Source organism: Malus sylvestris, chromosome 12 (genome assembly GCF_916048215.2).
Source record: "Malus sylvestris chromosome 12, drMalSylv7.2, whole genome shotgun sequence".
Lineage (NCBI taxonomy): Eukaryota > Viridiplantae > Streptophyta > Magnoliopsida > Rosales > Rosaceae > Malus > Malus sylvestris.
The window spans coordinates 19,413,284-19,431,304 of NC_062271.1; the positions used below are offsets into that span (position 1 = coordinate 19,413,284).

At 38.0% G+C, this 18,021-nt stretch overlaps 1 protein-coding gene across 1 annotated transcript; it reads left to right on the plus strand.

Moving 5' to 3' along the window:
* Nucleotides 1-3,561: 3,561 nt before the first annotated feature.
* LOC126593247 (pentatricopeptide repeat-containing protein At2g37320-like) lies at nucleotides 3,562-5,496 on the plus strand. Its single transcript, XM_050259245.1, has one exon. The coding sequence runs from the start codon at nucleotides 4,771-4,773 to the stop codon at nucleotides 5,305-5,307; it is 537 nt and encodes a 178-aa protein (XP_050115202.1). The 5' UTR covers nucleotides 3,562-4,770; the 3' UTR covers nucleotides 5,308-5,496.
* Nucleotides 5,497-18,021: the final 12,525 nt, after the last annotated feature.

Below are 18,021 nucleotides of genomic sequence, written 5' to 3' on the forward strand. Positions count from 1 at the left end.
GGTCTGCAAAATAACGATGAACTCCATTAACGACGAAAATCTAGAACTCAACCTAAAAAAGTTAGGGGTAAAATCGACAAATAATAATTTATTATAGTTAGGCCATTTTTAGTTGGACTACTTTAACATGGGCCTTGTACTAATCATTAAACAAAACTTATAACATGGTTTTTTTATTAAAACTAAAACTTTTCAAGTCATTTTAATTAGTTTTCCTTATTTAATTAGCTTGTGGGACCTAGTTATGCGTCATGTCATCACATAACATAATTTTTCATTACATAACATAATTTTTAACGGAATTGTAACTGAAGGACTAGATTGATTTGCGACACTCATTTTCAAGGATAACGTTGATTGAATTTCAATTTTAAAAACCATCTTGACGGGGTGGGTCAATTTTCAGGAACTATTTATGATAAAAATCTTGATTTTTATTGGGGGCAGAGATACATAATTTTCCTCTACTAAAAGTCATACCTATTCCTTGAACAAGCTTCTAAAACGTCGCCTTTGATAATGATCTGGTGAAGAGGTCTGCCAGGTTGTCTTGTGAACGGATTTGCGTGACTTCAATCTTCTGATGCTTTTGCTGTTGATGTGAGAAGAAAAACTTCAACACAATGTACTTGGTGTTGTCTAATTTGATATAACCCTTCTTGAGTTGTTCGATGCATGCTGCATTATCTTCATGTCAACAATGGGGTAAAGATCCCAAGAGCTTTGAATATGGCCCACAACCGCTCTCATCCAAAAGCATTCCCAAATAGCTTCATGTAAGGTGAGTTTTCAGAATGGTTAGATGAAGTGGCAACTAAGGTCTGTTTAGTTGAGCTCCAAGATATTGTGCTACCTCCAACGGTAAAGACGTAATCCGTTCGAGAGCGCGCTTTGTGTGAGTCAAATAAGTAACCTACGTTGACATAACCAACAAGGCGGGAATTGACTCGAGATTCGAGGGGGGTTGTAGCATCACTTGAGGATTCGTAGGAATAGAATAGACCCAAATCCGTAGTTTTCATGCCCCGATCTCGACATACGTCCATGATCGACATTTGACGTCATCAAATACTCGTATATCTCACATACCCCATCTCCGGGATATGGCAAATCACAACTCAAGAATCAAATTGTAAAGTAATTTCGTTTACTTTATGGTTGCATCTAACCTCTTCGTTAGACTGCCTACGTACCCTCAATAGGGATCAAGCCATTCGTAGTTCACTTATCACAAAATCAGACGTTTATTCCCGTAAGTTCAAGCAGAAAAGCATAGAATTCCTCAATCATTTATTATAACCTGACAACATGTAATTCCTGGACTCAGGCTACATAACCAACCCCTGTGAAAACATGATTTCTCTCCCATCCAACATATAAATCATTATGTCTTATCATGATATCGCAATTCACAACATACATCATATTTAAGAACTGAAGAAACACAAAACCATTCTCTAGCCGCATTAATTAATTAATTTGATCAAAGTAATAACAATTTTCCCCATATCTTCTAAAATTCATGCCTTATGAAATCATAATCGAATCGTAGAAAATCCTGAAAGAGTCACTCAGATGTCCAACATCTTTTCTAACTCAATTCACAAGATTCTCGAAATCATTGACATAAATATATATAAAATTAAGGCTAGAGTGACATAGTTAGGCCAAGCCTACTTCTCCAAATAATGGGATTTTAGACTACTCCACGAAATTCAACAACCTCGGGTTCCGGACCACTCAACGGAACCAAACTAAATATGATTGCCTATAAAATGTACCAAGTACAACTAATCATCATCACCTCTAGAATGTGTATGGTCCCCCATCGTGGATATACCAAGCAGAACCATATGCCTAATCTTATCGTGCAGCCAATGATCACTCATCGCGGATATACCAAGCATGATCACCCCTGAATACGTATGGTCCCCCATCGCGGATATACCAAGCTGGACCATATTCTAGCTTTAGGTAGTGACCACCTATCGTGGATATACTAAGCATGATCACTCCTAGCATGTGTATGGTCCCCCATCGCGGATATACCAAGTAAGACCATCAATGTACCACTACTACATGGTGCAATCTCATCATCACACATTATACATAATTATATGCATACATTCTATCGATTCCCTATATCAACCAACATTTAGTCATATGGAGCACAATAAAAGGAATTCCCTTAATTACTATTTCTACTAAAAATCTAATAAAGTACCTAACTCATCTCCTGACTTTCATCTCCATCTCATGCTAGGTAGTAATGCCAAGTTCAAATAGGTATTCAGTTGGCAATCATATCCAAATAATTATCAACAATATTTAGATCCCATGATTGTCATAACATTCATCATAATTATCAATCACATTATTAAAAAGATAATTAAACACACACACACACACACACACACACACACACACACACACACACACACACATATATATCACAAACATCATCAGTACACAAGCCAAATCCTATTTAATAAGCATATGTCTATGGCTAAATATATAAAATCACATTTCAATAGAATCATATTTATAAGATCAATTCATATTCACAATTGATACTAATACAAGAAATTAAGATAATAATCATTTCTCATATATTCAAGTCACTATCTAACCAATATAGGCCCACTAATCATGTGCCACCGATGGCGATTGGCCGTCTCGACTCGCCCGAAAATTCAACTATTTTAAAAATTACCAATTTTTACAAGCAAGTAGAGTTCAATGAGAGGAACAACTTTCATACCTGGACCGAAATCCAATTTGGCCAGGAAAAGCCCTAAGTTCACTCAAACCCGCCAGAAACCCCAAGATGGGTGTTCTTTGATTCAACTTCCTCGATGTTCCAACGCCCCTTGATGTTTCAACGCCCCTACAACTGATTGGGTATTGTTCCTGGATCCAAAGGGAAGTTGATTAAGAGTGGTGGTGGGTGATGAAACTTGCTGGAACGACCGAATCGCCCTCGAACACCTCTGGTCACCCGAACGGTTTTTGGGCTTAAAAATCCCCAAATTTGGGTGGAGTGGTAGAGGGGAAGTTGTGGAAGAAGTTTTAGGTGTTGGATGGTGGTCATTCGACGGAAAAAATGGTGGAATCGCTAGTAATAAAACCGGGTTGGTGTGCGGGGGTCTCGGCCCGACGAAAAAGCTCCAACTTTTCCCTTTTTTTTTTATTTTATTGCCCCCCAGAATTTACTCACCTCTCCTCGGCCCAATTTCCCACATGCTGGGGGTTTATCTCACTTAAAAACTATAGTTTAGAAGAACAACTTCAAATGTCCGTAATTATACCGTTATACTCCGGACTCACAAACGGCTTTTACCTATGCACTCGTGACTTTAAGATCTATTCAAAAATATAAATCGTGACCTTGAAAGGTCTACGGATTTTAGATAATTAATTTCCAAACTTCTACCCTCATAATTAGTTTAATTAAAACCTAATTTCAGATAAATTAATATAAATTCTCAAAAAATAATTTAAAACCTCAATAATACAAATACGCAGAGAAATCCAGATTTTACCGTAGTACTCTTTGCAAGCCATGGTTTTCGGGCTTCCAGTTTTTGTCAAACCAAAGGAAAGGCTGAATGACATTTTACGAGATGTGTGCTTCATAGCTCCTGAATTTCTACAGAGATCATGTATGGTAGAAGCACAACTTGGCAGGCTTGGTTCTAAATTTTGTTAAACCAAATTTCTTGTGGCCTTTTTGGAGACTTGTACTGCACTTCGTTTGGTTGCAGCTACCGTGCTAATATTTGAAAACCCCATGGCTCATAACTGGAGACCAAGCAGAGCCAAACCTCCACATACCAACTTGACGGATTGTTCGGAGTGGGTGTTACTTGGAACGAGGCGGATCACATTTGGTCTACGTTAGCAATTACTACATTTACGGCATGAGGACAGCCTTATTTTAGGGGTCAGGATTATTAGGATCCTTTGGGCTGCTATAGGTTACTAGTCGTTATTAGTCCCATGGTGGTACGCCCCAATCGGTTCAGAAGCTGATATTGATAGAAATAAAAGAACAATGCAGGAATTTAAGAGGGAGAGAAAGAGAGAAGTCGAAGATAGGGAAGAGAAGGGTTCCTTTTTCATTCATAATCCCTCGGGCTGAGTTTAACATATATATATAACAAGCCAATAAAGGGAAACCCTAGCTACGGGGCTTGGGCTTGAAGCCAAGACAAAGTAAATATTAACGAAAGGCCTGGGACTGAAGAAGAGGGGTAAGGCCCAACAGTAAGGTCCTAACACATGGTCATCTGAATAAGGCATGAATGAAGACTTGTTATTTTATTTGTTATTATCCTTTTCTTTTCCCTTCCTACGGAATGGGTCCTATCACTTTGGTGAATATGTACTGTAGATGCGGTGAGCTGCAGAATGCATATAAGTTGTTCGACGGAATGCCTGTGAGAAATGTGGTGTCTTGGACTGCCATTATTTCCGGGTTTGCACAAGCGTGGCAGGTTGATGTGTGCTTGCAGCTTTTGAGTGAAATGAGAAACTCTTCGGAACCGAATGATTTCACGTATGGCAAGTATTCTTAGTGCTTGCACTGGCGGTGGAGGTCTTGGGCATGGAAGAATTGCCAAACCATCCGAACAGGCTTCGATTCGTACATCCACATTACTAATGCTCTTATCTCATTGTATTGCAAGTGTGGGATGTTAAAAATGCGCTTTACATATTCGAAAATTTGAATGGCAAAAATACATTTATGGTAATGTATCTTGGAACTCCATGATTGTCGGGTATGCGCAGCACGGCCTTGCATTGCAGGCCATTGATCTTTTTGAAGAAATGAAGCGGCAAGGTGTGAAACCTGATGCCATTACTTTATTGGGCGTGCTCTCTTCTTGTCGTCATGCAGGTCTTGTCAAAGAAGGCCGGCTTTACTTCAATTCAATGTTCAAAGAGCAGGGTATTCATCGAGAACCAGATCATTATTCATGTGTTGTTGATCTTCTTGGCCGGGCTGGTCTATTAGAAGAGGCTCAAGAATTCATTGAAAAGATGCCTATTCGTGCCAACGCGGTTATATGGGGCTCGCTGCTTTCTTCCTGTAGGCTATTACTAGAGCAGAGTGTGCTTCAACACACGTTCAATTGGCAAACCTGTATGCTAGCGTGGGATGTTGGGACGGGGCAGCAAGAGTGCTTTAGAGCAGAAGACTGTTCAAATGCCAAAATGATTGAAATTATTGATCTCTTGGATAGTTTGGCAGACCACATTAAAACTTTAGGCTATGTGGCTGAAATGGAAGAGGACGACCATTAAGCATGATTTATTTATCAAAGTGGCTAGCGAATAGCGATGGATGTCAATTTACTTTAAAGATTGATTTGTTCTGCTCCAAGATTAGTTCGGCGTCCTTCTTTCATACAGGTTTGAATATCAAGATCAATGTGAAGCTTCATAATGTATTTTATGTAAATAAATAGCGAGCTAATAACTTATTGTTCTGAATTTGTAGACACCACCTCTAAGTTGCTTTGACTAGCAGGGTCATCTCTGAGATTTTGGGGGCCGTGTACAAAATTTATAAAAGGGGTCATCCATAAGATGGTTTTAAGTTTTTAAAAAAGTATGACAATATATTAATACTAGAAAACATTCACTTAAATAAAAACAAAGCCACTTAGTACTACAGTCTAGTAGTATTCCTCTTCACTTGGAAGTGAGAGGTCTTAAGTTCAGTTATCGTCAAAAGTGAATTTGAACCCCATTATTGTTAGTCTATTATGAGGCTTAACCCACTCTCCCACCCCTTTAGTGTAGATAATATCGTTTGTTCAAAAAAAAAAAAAAAAACTTTAGCACTCATTGATTGCATATTTACAAGTGTCCTTAATGATAAGTAAAAAGATCTACAAACATAACCTTCACTAAATAATCAAAAGCAATTTTATCTTAAACAACCAAACATGAAAAAAAAAAAAAAAAAAACTTCACACCTCTAACTTTAAAGTTTTAGTTGAATATATAACGTTGTTATATAATAAAATTAAGAAACTTTCGTTTTTTAGGGTGTTATTAGACACTCAAAAGATCTCATTGTAGTTTTTATATATGGAAAGAAAAAAAAATCTCTAATAAGGAGTGCACAATGCGGTTTTAAAGTGCTAACGAAAACAATTTTTTTTTTTAAATATAGAACATTATTACATGATGTTAGATGGAAAAAATTTAGGGGCCCCTTCATATTTGGGGCCCTATGCGACCGCACCTTTCGCTCCCCCTCAACGCCCTCTCTGTTGAGTGGAGATGCTGTACATACTTGTAAGGAATCATATTCTCCCCTACTTTACTCTAAATAGCATTCTGAACTCGAAATTTCTAACTCACGGGAAAGTTTACTTTTAGTTTATTGCTTTGTTTGATTCTAAGATTTTGCAACTTATTAGTAATTACTTTGGTTTGATAAAATTTTCTCATTGAGCTAATTTATACCTATATTTGCGCTTAACCTTGGTCATAACAATTCTAACACCATCCATACCTAATGTGGCCGAGAAAAGCTAAGATGGTTGTGCAATTTGTAGTATTACTGATGATTCAGATAGTATAATGTGTTATGTTTCAAAAAAAAAAAAAAGAGTATAATGTGTTATGTATTGACTTGGGTTGATATGTGTGGCTCTTTTTCCTTCATTCCATCGGACGAGGCACGGTATAAATTATGAAATCCTCTCTTACCTTCAACAACAACAACGTATATGAAAAATTGTTTTACTTTAAAAATCGATGAGGACGAGAAGCGATGTTCTCAAAAAGGTTAAAATTACAACACAGAGATTACATACCGAAATACTTAATTGTTTCCCTACGCTTATGCTTCAATGGACGTTGCCTGATCCATACAATACAAAAAGGCATGAACATTATAGAGAGCGCGAGTACTGCGAGTAAATTAAGGGCACCGTCCTGGGAGTGCCTATGCGGAATTTTCAAACAACCGGCAGCTCTATTGAGGTGGCTCCTCCTCGTCACTGTGGAAGAAGAGATGTCGTTGCCTTGCTTGTTGAAATTGTTATTCTGGATAGAATCTGCACAAGAGTTGTCCTTACCTTGCCGCTTGTTGAAATTTTCGTTCTTGAGAGACATAGAATCCTCGAACCTTGCCTTGAGTATTGCCAAGCGTAATTCCTTCTCTTGATTGTTGAGGCCGCCGCGTTCAATTTTCCTCAGCGATCGCTCAAGTGCATATTAAATGTTCACGGGTGCAGATTGGGATGATGCAGCAGCCACACTAGTTCCTAGCCCTAGCAGAATGATGAATAGCATACAAGGTGAATTCATTGGTACGTAGGTTGATTCAGTTTAGTTTTTATCAGTTTTGGCTTGCTCAAGCGACCACAGTATTGGTTGTTTGATTTAAGGACAGAGAGAGAGACTCTGAGGATGGCGTTCAGAGTCTGTTTTGATTTATATACACAGAAGGAGAAGGAATTTGAGAAGCATGACATCCTTGTAGTATTAGTAAAAAGAAAGAAAATTAAACAAAAGAAATCCTAATAGAAAAAGGACAAGCATTGAACAGAAGAAATCCTAACAATCCTCCTAGTAATAGTATCCCTCACTACAAGAATAGTGAGTACTAGGCGCGGATACGTGGATTCATCCCTATTAATTTTCATTAGGGACGGAAATACAAATTTGTCTCTATGAAAAATTATAGACGGAACGAAAAGTGCCCCTACTAATTTATTACTTTTACTGCAGAAAAGAATTGCCTCTAAAAATTTTAGCCAGAAGAAAATAAAAACAATAATCCAAACCCTAATTGTCTTCTAAAGCTAGCAGATAATTGTGGATTTCTAAGTGAAAAAAATCACACTAGAGTATTTGGCAAAAGGAAGAAAAGTGTGACATGTTAATGTATGAATTGAATTGTAGGCACTGCAGGTATTGAAAATACGTATGTGTCCATTGGGAGTTGTCGATTGAGGGCATGTTTATGAATGATTTTTAATTACATTTGGTAGTAAAACTTATAATTGCTTCCTAGTTATAGAAGTATTTTCTAAAAATGCACATGGTAGGTGCTTCTTCAATATACCCTTCCAAGTACTTACAAAAGCAATGGAATTCTAATATAAATAAATAAAAATGAATGTGTTTCTCAAAAAAATTACTTTTAGCAAAAGCTTTTGTGAGCATAAGTATTTTTTTTACATAAACAATACTAAAAATATGAATTTACAAGTAACTAAGACACCGTTGCCAACATCACCAATCAATAACACAATACAATGTTGAAAAATACTTAACACACAACACTATATTACTAGCAACAAAAGCCGCAATAGCAGACCTAAGGGTGAATATGCAACCTGTAAGGCCCCGTTTGGTTTTTTTCTTCTCAAGAAAAACTAAAAATAAAGCAATACAAAAGTCATTCCCAATTCCCACCAAAAGGCCCGGAATTTGGTCTTCCAAGTCTTTGCTATTTGTGGTCCTCACAATTACTAGCTAGCTATCTCGTAATGCTTCCAGTTCTACTTTTCTCTGTACATTTCTTTTGGGCAATTTGAACTAGGACAAACCTGAGGCTCAACGAACACGTAAATATTAGTTTAGTCTTCAATAATTAGAAAACCATTTGAACCGTTAAAGCACGTAATGACGTAAATCTTAGTTAAGTTCTCATCATGCAATTAATCACTTTAACGAACTGCTTTAGTAACTTCACTAGCTGTCATCTGCATGTATAGTTATTCACTCGTTTCGCATGAAAGTAAGATCAAAAGGTCAAAAGACCTTAATTTCGTATTTGTAATTACAATTAAGAAACAACAACGCGTGGTCCGGTTTTAGGCCGCGAAGCCTTAGCCGGTTCCAACATCCAGAATGAGGTCACTTTGTATATGTGCTTCAAAAATACCAATTTGGTTAGAAGGCACAAGACTGGACCTACGCCAAGACCAAGAAGATCGAGCACAAGCATAAGACGGTGAAATCTTGCATTCCTCGAGAAGGCAACAGTCCCAATAGAAGCTGAAAGGCTAAGGTACGAATGCGTTAATGTCAAAAATGGCCGTCGAAAATGACTAAGCCGGTCATCTCAATGAATATGGTTGTTTGTGTCAAGCCCTTGACTACGTCATAAGTACCCAGCCGATTCCTAGAATTGATGAAAAAGATTTCCAGTTGGTGGATTCGTGAAACCCATACAGTCGGAGTGGAAGGCTATGCACCATTAAAATTGGGAGTTGTGTGGCTTGCCCAAACAGTCTTCTTGAAAGACGAATCATGAAGATATGCCTCCATCAATGTTTTAGGTTAGGGTTGGGATGGCGTTTAAGGCATGAATCAGGTTGGAAGTAACCAGCTTGGGATGGTTGAAGTTGTTGATTTCTAAGAAAATAAATGTGGGGAGTTTGTTAAGCAGACAAGATAGGAGATAGAAAGAAAGCCTTGTGGTTTTATAGATGAGTATGTAAAGAGCTTCAGGGGGTCTCTGTCTGAGAGAATCGAGGAGTAACTTTAGGGTATGCTTTGTAACTTTGGGGGTTTATAGATTGTAGGAATCAAACAGCTCTGGCCGGTCTTCACGCTGCCCAACGATTTATTTCAATGATGGTATGATTTATGAGGTAGGCCTACTAAAGAAAAAGACTTTTGGTGGCTGCTTTGTCTAGAAAATTATAGCGCGTGAGCATCTGAGTATAAGCCTGACGAGTGGCAGAAGAAAGGAAAAGTGCGTAAGTCGAGGCAAAGTTGGTGTAAACTGGGATCAAGGCTTTTAATTCAAGATAGTGGGTGATTTAAAGAACATTTACTTCTTAAAAACTTTCAGACCAAATGTCCACGGCCAAAGAATTCAAAAGCGAGAGGGCAATGTTTGGGCTTGAAATAGCAGTTTAGGCCAAGACCAGTTGACCCAAGGACCACGATTCCCAGCCCAGTAAATATCTTTTAGGCTAGTGGGTTTTGGCGCATGAATAACATTAGTTCGACCATGTCCTCATGGAAATAGGACTATGAAAAAAATTAAGAATAAGGGTGACTCAGTTTAGTCTCGCATGAATTGAAATTGCCAAGGATTAGAATAAGCCTTGGATAAATATGGATTATCCCAGGGATTAAAATGCCTACGTAATTAGATAAAGATGAATGAATCTCATAATAGGACTAGGCTCAGAATCTTGGTGAGAATCAAAAAGGCCGTGACTGGATGAAGATGAAGTTTAGGTTGAGTGAGGATAAAGGAATATCCAAGCAGATGCCAAGCAGACACAATCCTATTAGGACTCTACCTCGGCATGCTTGTTTATCATGGAAGCCTCGCCTATAACTAGAAGAGACTCTGCAACATTGAAAGTCCCTTTAACTCGACAAACAACTCAAAATGCTTTACGGAAAAACCCTCCCTCTATGTGAAACATTTTTCACACTTTCTGAGAAAAAACACTAATATCCTAACCTTCCCGTCAATACATCTTCAGTTTGGACTAACAACATTGTGTTTTGACAACCTGTTACTTCTTCAGTTTGAACTAACAACACTGGAGCCGTGTAATCAAGTAATCAAGGAGCATCTTCATTTTGGACTACCATCACTACTTCTAGTTGGTTGATTATCTATCCAAGTCTCGGTTGATGAAGATTTTTTGACTTATACACCGAAAGAGGTCACTCCATTAGGTTCCCAATGAAGTGGAATGTTCTATGATTAGTTACTCTCAGGTACATTTTGCAGTTTGGCATTCAAATGACAGAACCACGTTCACCAAAAAAACATTCATCTTTTTTTAGTACCTGTGTCCCTACAGTTTAATACCGATTTGACACACCTATATTCTTACCAATATAGTTGAGGCAACCAAACTTAGTGTAAGAGATCCCTGAACTTCACACTGATCTAAGCAACGTTGTCTTCAGGTTCTAGAACCCAGTGTCGAGGTGTATTCCTTCCTCGGCCGTAATCACTCGAGTTCAAAAGTCAACAGTGCATTCGACACCATCACCACCACATCTATTCTACTCGCTCAACCGATCTCGATTGCAAGTTGGCATGCTCGCATTCACAAGAAAGACATAGTTAACTCATAGTTACTGGGCCTGTACACCACGTAGGCAGCTTTGTAATGTTTAGGGTCAATAGACATACAACGATTGTGGGTTTAATGATGTTTGATGGAATTGATTGGATTAGCTTTCCAAGTTATGCTGTGAGACAGTGAGGAGATGGTACAAGTTTCTTTTTGGTGATATGGAGGAGGAGGAAAATGATGAGGTGGCAGACCAATGGCAGTCGAATGGGAACATAATGAGGAGGAGATTGCTAGGTGATTTTAGAAGGCCCGAGGACTTTACAAGATTATTCCATTTTTTCATTATGCTTTAATATAGGACTTTACGAGATTTTAATAACGCCAACGTTCTATTAGTTGTAAGAACACGTGTCGAAAAATTAACAAAGAGACACAAAATGAGACAACCATTTTAAGACAGCAAACCCCCGACTGAGGGCAAAAACCTACCAGAGCTGCAGACTAATTTGGTCTTCCAATTCCTTGCTAGACATAATAGGAGTTGTGGACTATTTTTGGTCTCCTCGCAATCACTGCTGTAATTCAATCAAGATTATGTTACATATGATTAGATATATCGTGTTTCGTATATATGGAGCAAAAAATAATTCAAAAAATTCTGAAGCTCACATGTGGACTTTTCTCTACAACTAACGAGAATGCTGTTACTAAATTGGCGATGCCCACATTTATTACAGGCGCAACCCTCTTAAGACGTGAGCTGCTGACTATGATCTCACAAAACTCCATGCCCATTGCAAGGAGAAAACTAAAAGGTATCAAAGAGAGGATTAATAACCAAATACTATCCTTAAAGCTTCACTTATTGAAAACCAAATCAATCAGGCAAGGAATCAGAATCAAATCCAATTAGAAATTCCACAAAATAATTCCAAGGTATTATTAATTAAATAATATATTCGGGATAATTCTCTCCTCCATCCAACAGAGGACGCCTTGGCCAATTGGACGCCGACACATTATGCAAGATCCCTTTCCCCACGGTTGGCCACATCTCCCTATAAATACCCAATTTTGCCCTAATTTTTGGTAGCTTTTGCTACGCAATTATGCCATAAGCTCTTTCTTTTTTCATAGAAACTTACGTAGGTGTCGAAGATCCATTGGCCAAAACCCCCCTTCCCCCACTTCGTGGGCTTGTGGCTTTGGTGTATTTGATCAAAGGTCTTTAATTATTTTGCATGTGCAAATTCGTCAAGACTTAAGATGACGGATTTTTGCTATATAAATCGGCGCTTTCATTGAGAGCCTAGTTTAATTCTCGAAGAAGTTCCCGTAATTCCTTTCAAAACTTCCCCCTTTTTGAATTTTTCTAGGTGTTCCCAATCTCTGGTGCCCTAAAGGAAAGAAAATATGGTTGAAAATTCTGAAATCACGACGAACGTAAGCCCTACGTGCCTGAACATAGATTGGAGAACGAAGACCATGAAGTAGCGCAACATTATCACTCATCGCGGTTGAGCATAGCTGCTAGAGTCCCATTGCCACCACAACCGACCAACACAACAGTAACCCAACCTGTAAGTCTAGATGTTGGGTTTGGCACCCAATCCACGCTAACCCAGCTAGCAGATCTAGCCTAGGGGGCCCAGGCCCAAGCCACAATGCAAGCCTTGGCGCGGTATAGCTAATGTAGGCTTCAACAACCTAAGAGCAGGCCCAAGCACAACAAGTTCATCGGGCAGCGCTTGGCCCAACAACCAACTAAACGGGTTGGCCAACGTAGAGGCTTATGCCCGCACTAGCGACCGGCACCTCCGACCTGGCTCTCAAGTTCTAGACTGATTCAATCGAACTAGTCGGTTTGACCTACAGAATTGGTCATTGAATCGGGGGTGTTCTCACCCTATGTTTGGGCAATTTGACCTATTTAGGCTCAAATTTCGAACCTGATGTCCCTTGATCAACGCCCTCAAGCAGCAACCCACCTTGGTGAATCAACTATTTGAGCACATTAAGATGCATCGCACTCTTGATGAAATGTTCTGAATAGAATGAGGATGAATGATGGTATTTTTTCCAACAACGCCTCGATAAGCAACCACTCAACCAATCATGAGCTGAACGTTCAGGCAATGTCATATTTCCCCTCGAAGCGTATAGAAACATTCATTCCTGATTTGGAATACGGACAAGTGTGCACTCATAATTGGGTCCACGCTCTGATGAACACATGATGAAAACCTTTTGCGAACCAGGGCAAAGGAAATCAGTTGACCAGTTTTCTTTCACGACTTAGGCAAACAGACTGAAGCGAGAATTTGTGATGCCATCTCCAGCGTTTTTTGGCGAATTGAAAACCCCACCACCTGGAAACAACTCATCTTTATCCCATCTTCCACTTCCGTACAAAATCAAGCCATTTTGGCTCTTGTTTTGCGAAGAATAGAATTGGCTGATTTGTGAGTTTCTCGACAGTGATTTGCCATTGCTGCAACTTCCAACTTCAACTACCAATCCCATTTGACTCCCCTCAACCACTGGACCAAGACTCAAGCCGAAGAGTTTGAGCTCCAATAAAGTCAAATCGATGTTTACACTTTATAGGGTTTTAAGCAGCCCGTAATTATTTCAAGCACTTCCCGACCGAATTGGACATCAACGAAGGTATAAAACCTACTCAATTGATCATGAGCTTCATTATGGTGTAATTTGAGCCATTTTGACGTTAGGTGAATTTTTTGGCGAAATTAGACCATCGACCGCTGCGTGCGAGGGAGACGTGTGGCTTAAGGATCCACTTAGTTCCTCTAGGCTAAATTCAAGACTTTGATTTCATATTTGACAATCATTTGATGAAATTCCATTGTTCGAACCTAGTTACATTAAGACTCGCCGCTTAACCTTTGTAGTAAACGATGGTCCGATTGGTGGATTGGTATGAAATTTTAATATTTAAGCACCTACATATTAGAAATTCGATGTATGGATCTTCCAAATTAAAGGAAATCTTAGATTATTGACCTTTGAAGTAGACGAAGATCTGACCGTTGCATCATTATGAAATTATAGCATATTGTTGTATGTGATATTTGAGGATCTTAGGAATTTACGGTTGGAAATTTGATATACGGATCTTGCGGATTGAATAATTAGGGATGTTGACTGTGCCGTTGACCATGTTGACTGAGGGTCGACTTTAGTACGAAATATCTGAATCGTTCTTAAATACTGAAATTGACATTACTATATATCCTATAGAGCCTAGTGGGCCTATCTTTGTCAGCGAACCTTCTAAGGGATGTGTGATTTGGTTTGTGTGCGAGTGGCACCTTACCGAAAATTATGTGATTTTTGAACTTCTAGATGATATAATTGATATGTGTTACAACTAGTATGAAGTGATAAGCCGTGGGCCATGTTAGAATTACCTCGTAGAACTTGTATGTGTGTGTGATTCAATGTTCGTTTGTCTTGTGAATAGATAGCGTGTTGCTTAAAATTGTAATTCATGTTGAATTGATGTATGATAGGTAGTGAGATTGCACCACATAGTAGTGGTACATGGATGGTCCTACCTGATTAATCCGCATAGGGGACCATACTATTACGTGTATGCCTATGGTCCTGCCTGGTTAATTTGCATGTAGGGACCATACGCATTCTTGGGGATGACTTTGCTTGGTTAATCGCATTGACGGGTCACTGCCTATCTGGTTACATTATATCCATATGTGGGGTCATTGCCTACTTGGTTACTTACTTCCATAGGTGGTTTTGCCTGGTTAATCAGTGTTGGAGGATCACACTATTGGGTGCTTGCCTATGGTTTTGCCTGGTTAATCTGCATTGGAAGACCATACTTAGTCTAAGGGTGACTCTTCCTGGTTAATCCACATTTGGGGGCCACTGCCTACTTGGTCACACTATATCCATAGGTGGTCCTGCTTGGTTAATATGCATTTGGCAACCACGCTATCGGATGGATGCCTATGATTCAACTTGGTTAATTTGCATTGGGGAGCATACATATCTTGAGCGGGGTTTCGTTGAGTAGTCCAAAATCCCTCTTTTCATTCGGTTCCATTGAGTTGGTATGGAACTAGATCTCTAGAAATCTTTTATGGTTCCTCTGTATCGCTCTAGCCTTGATTTTCTGCAAACAATTGTAACTTGTTTGCATTGATAAATTATGGATGACATTAATATTGTTTACTATCTAAAAGGATTTCGTTGTTGTTTTTTTTTGGAACCTTGTACTCTTAAATTCGCCATTCCCTGACAATTTCTGGTTTCACCACTATTTGCAACAGTAGCCAGCAATAGCACTAGTCTTGGCACTGCTTGACTTCCAATTCTTTAATGGACACTCAAAAACCACTTTCCAAAATTGTTGAATATTTGGTTTCTCCACTATAAATATTCCAATACTCGCAAAAAGTTTCATAATTGTTTGAATTTTTTGTCATTCCCACTCAAATTTTTCCAACACTACCACAAAGAAGGTTTTTTTTTTTTTCATTTTTTTTTTCATTTTTCTCTTTCTTTCATCGACTAATTTTGTCTTCCAACACCTTACTAGACACTCTGGTCATTAAAATCTTGTTTCTTATGCCTTTTTAATCCCCATTGATTGCAAAAATATTATGCATCAATATGTTTACCTGATTAGCTAGTTTGTACCCAAATTAAAAAATTGGTTTCCCAGACACCAGATAAGCTAACAACAAAATGTGCCCAATGCAATAAGATGGTACCCCACGCCTGGCCTTTTAAGCCCCATATAAGGGAAAAACACTTATTCAAGCATTTTTACAAACGCTTGTTCATACCAGAAGTTTTCATAAACAAAAATACAAGCTAAAACGAAATGCTCGCATATTCAAATACAAATCGTCAAAATGAATGCTCGTGGGGTAAATATGAGTATGACTCAAATTTTGGAGAAATATGAATTGACTATACATATCCACAATAATATTAATGAATTTGAATGCGAAGGTAAAAATCAGAAATGGAATAGCTTGAATTGGGTGACTGAAATCTGGGAGTTCATTTACAATCATTTCCAGTTATTTTGCCTATGATAATGAGTGATATGAGAGAGATTTGAAAATTAATTTTATTTATAAATAAAATAAAAATCTAACGTGGAAATATGTGAATAGTAAAATGCTGATGTGTACAAAGTCCAACGACTATGATCAGAAACTGAAATTCAACAAAATTTCAGTCATAGAGAATTGGTGATTAAAGATCGGAATCTAATTTCTCCATTAGTTTAGTTAATGGGACCAATCAAATATTACAGGGTCCTAATATTATATCAAATGTCAAAAGTTGAGTGGAAATTTGATATGCTCACAACGGAAAAAGATCATCTCCGGATCCCTTCTACCTAATCCTCATGACCCACAAATCCGGACCTTTGAAATTTGATCCAACGGTTAAAGTTATTATAACTTTTAATAGGGCTCCCTGTTTGTAGCCGTTTGATCAAATTTCAAAGGGTCCGGATTTGTGAGTCATGAGGCTTAGTTGGAAGGGATCCGGCAAGGATCCCTTTTCGCTCACAACAGCTGGCAAGGTTGGATCTCAGCACATGCTTTTTCTTTTAGCATTCAAATAATGCATTTTATTGCCACTTAGTACGACAATCTAGTGGTATTCCTCTTGACTTGTAAGTGAGAGATTTTATGTTCGATTCTCGCCAAATACGAATTTGAACCACATTATTGCTAGCCCATTGTGAGGCTAAGCCCACCCACTCCCCTTAGTGTAGATAATATCGTTTGTTAAAATATATATATATATATATATATATATATATATATATATATTGCATTTTATTATTCACCCTCTTGATCTTAAAATCAGTTTGAGTACAAATTTGTAAGGCAAGATTATTTTGTCAATAGCTTTTTAAAAGGATAATTGTGAAAGTGGTGGATTGATATGTTGATAAGAGATTTTTTTTCAACTTACTGTGTTTCCGATTTAAATTCTTTTATTTAGTATAGGTTTACAATAGTAATCTTGCTTATAATAGGAAATATAAATAAATGGAGTAGAGGAACATCTTATCCACAACTCAATCCTCCACTGAGAATATCGATTTTAAATCTATCAAATTGGTAAGTAAGCAAAAATAATATTTTCTCAATTTAATTGTGACCGTTCATTTCTCATTCTGTTGAGTAATTTGGACTATTGGAAAAAAAAAGTGTCATAAACAATAACTTTGACATTTTGCTACCACGTTGTGCATTCGAGTAAATGAAACTTGGTTTCGAATTTCACATCGAAACAAAATAAAAAAAGCAAAGGGAGTTTTTTATTTGTGATCTGTACATATTTGTGTAAGGATGGAGCATGGACGAACTACTCTGGTAAAGCTGAGTTTGTTGATTTTTTTCATTTCTCCACTATAAATATTCTCGCACTCAAAAAAAGTTTCATAATTGTTCGACTTTTTTGTCCTTCCCACTCAAATTTTTCCAACACTACCACAAAGAAGGGTTTTTTTTTTTTCTTTTTCTTTTATGGACTAATTTGGTCTTCCAACAACTTGCTATACACTCAAGTCATTAAAATCTTGTTTCTTATACATTCGTGTTCGTGTAAATGAAACTTGGTTTCGTATTTCTTCCTTTTATGTTTCAACTTGTTTCTAATGAAAGTACTTTTAGTTTAAGTTTTTGCGAGCAGAAGTGTTTCTAACAAAAACCATCCTAAAAGGAAAAACTTACGAGTAATGGAGACACCGCTTCCAACATCCCTAACTAATATACAATGCAATGTGAAAATATGCTTACGTGTAACACCGTATTGTTGATAACAAACGCAACCGTGGCTTCACAACAGTAGCATACTAAAAGGTGTATTTGGAACTTGTAAGTCCTTACCACCAAAAGGGCCAGAATTTGGTCTTCCAAGTCTTCGCTAGATGGGAGCTCGCTATCACATTTACTAGCTAGCTATCTCAAAATGCTTC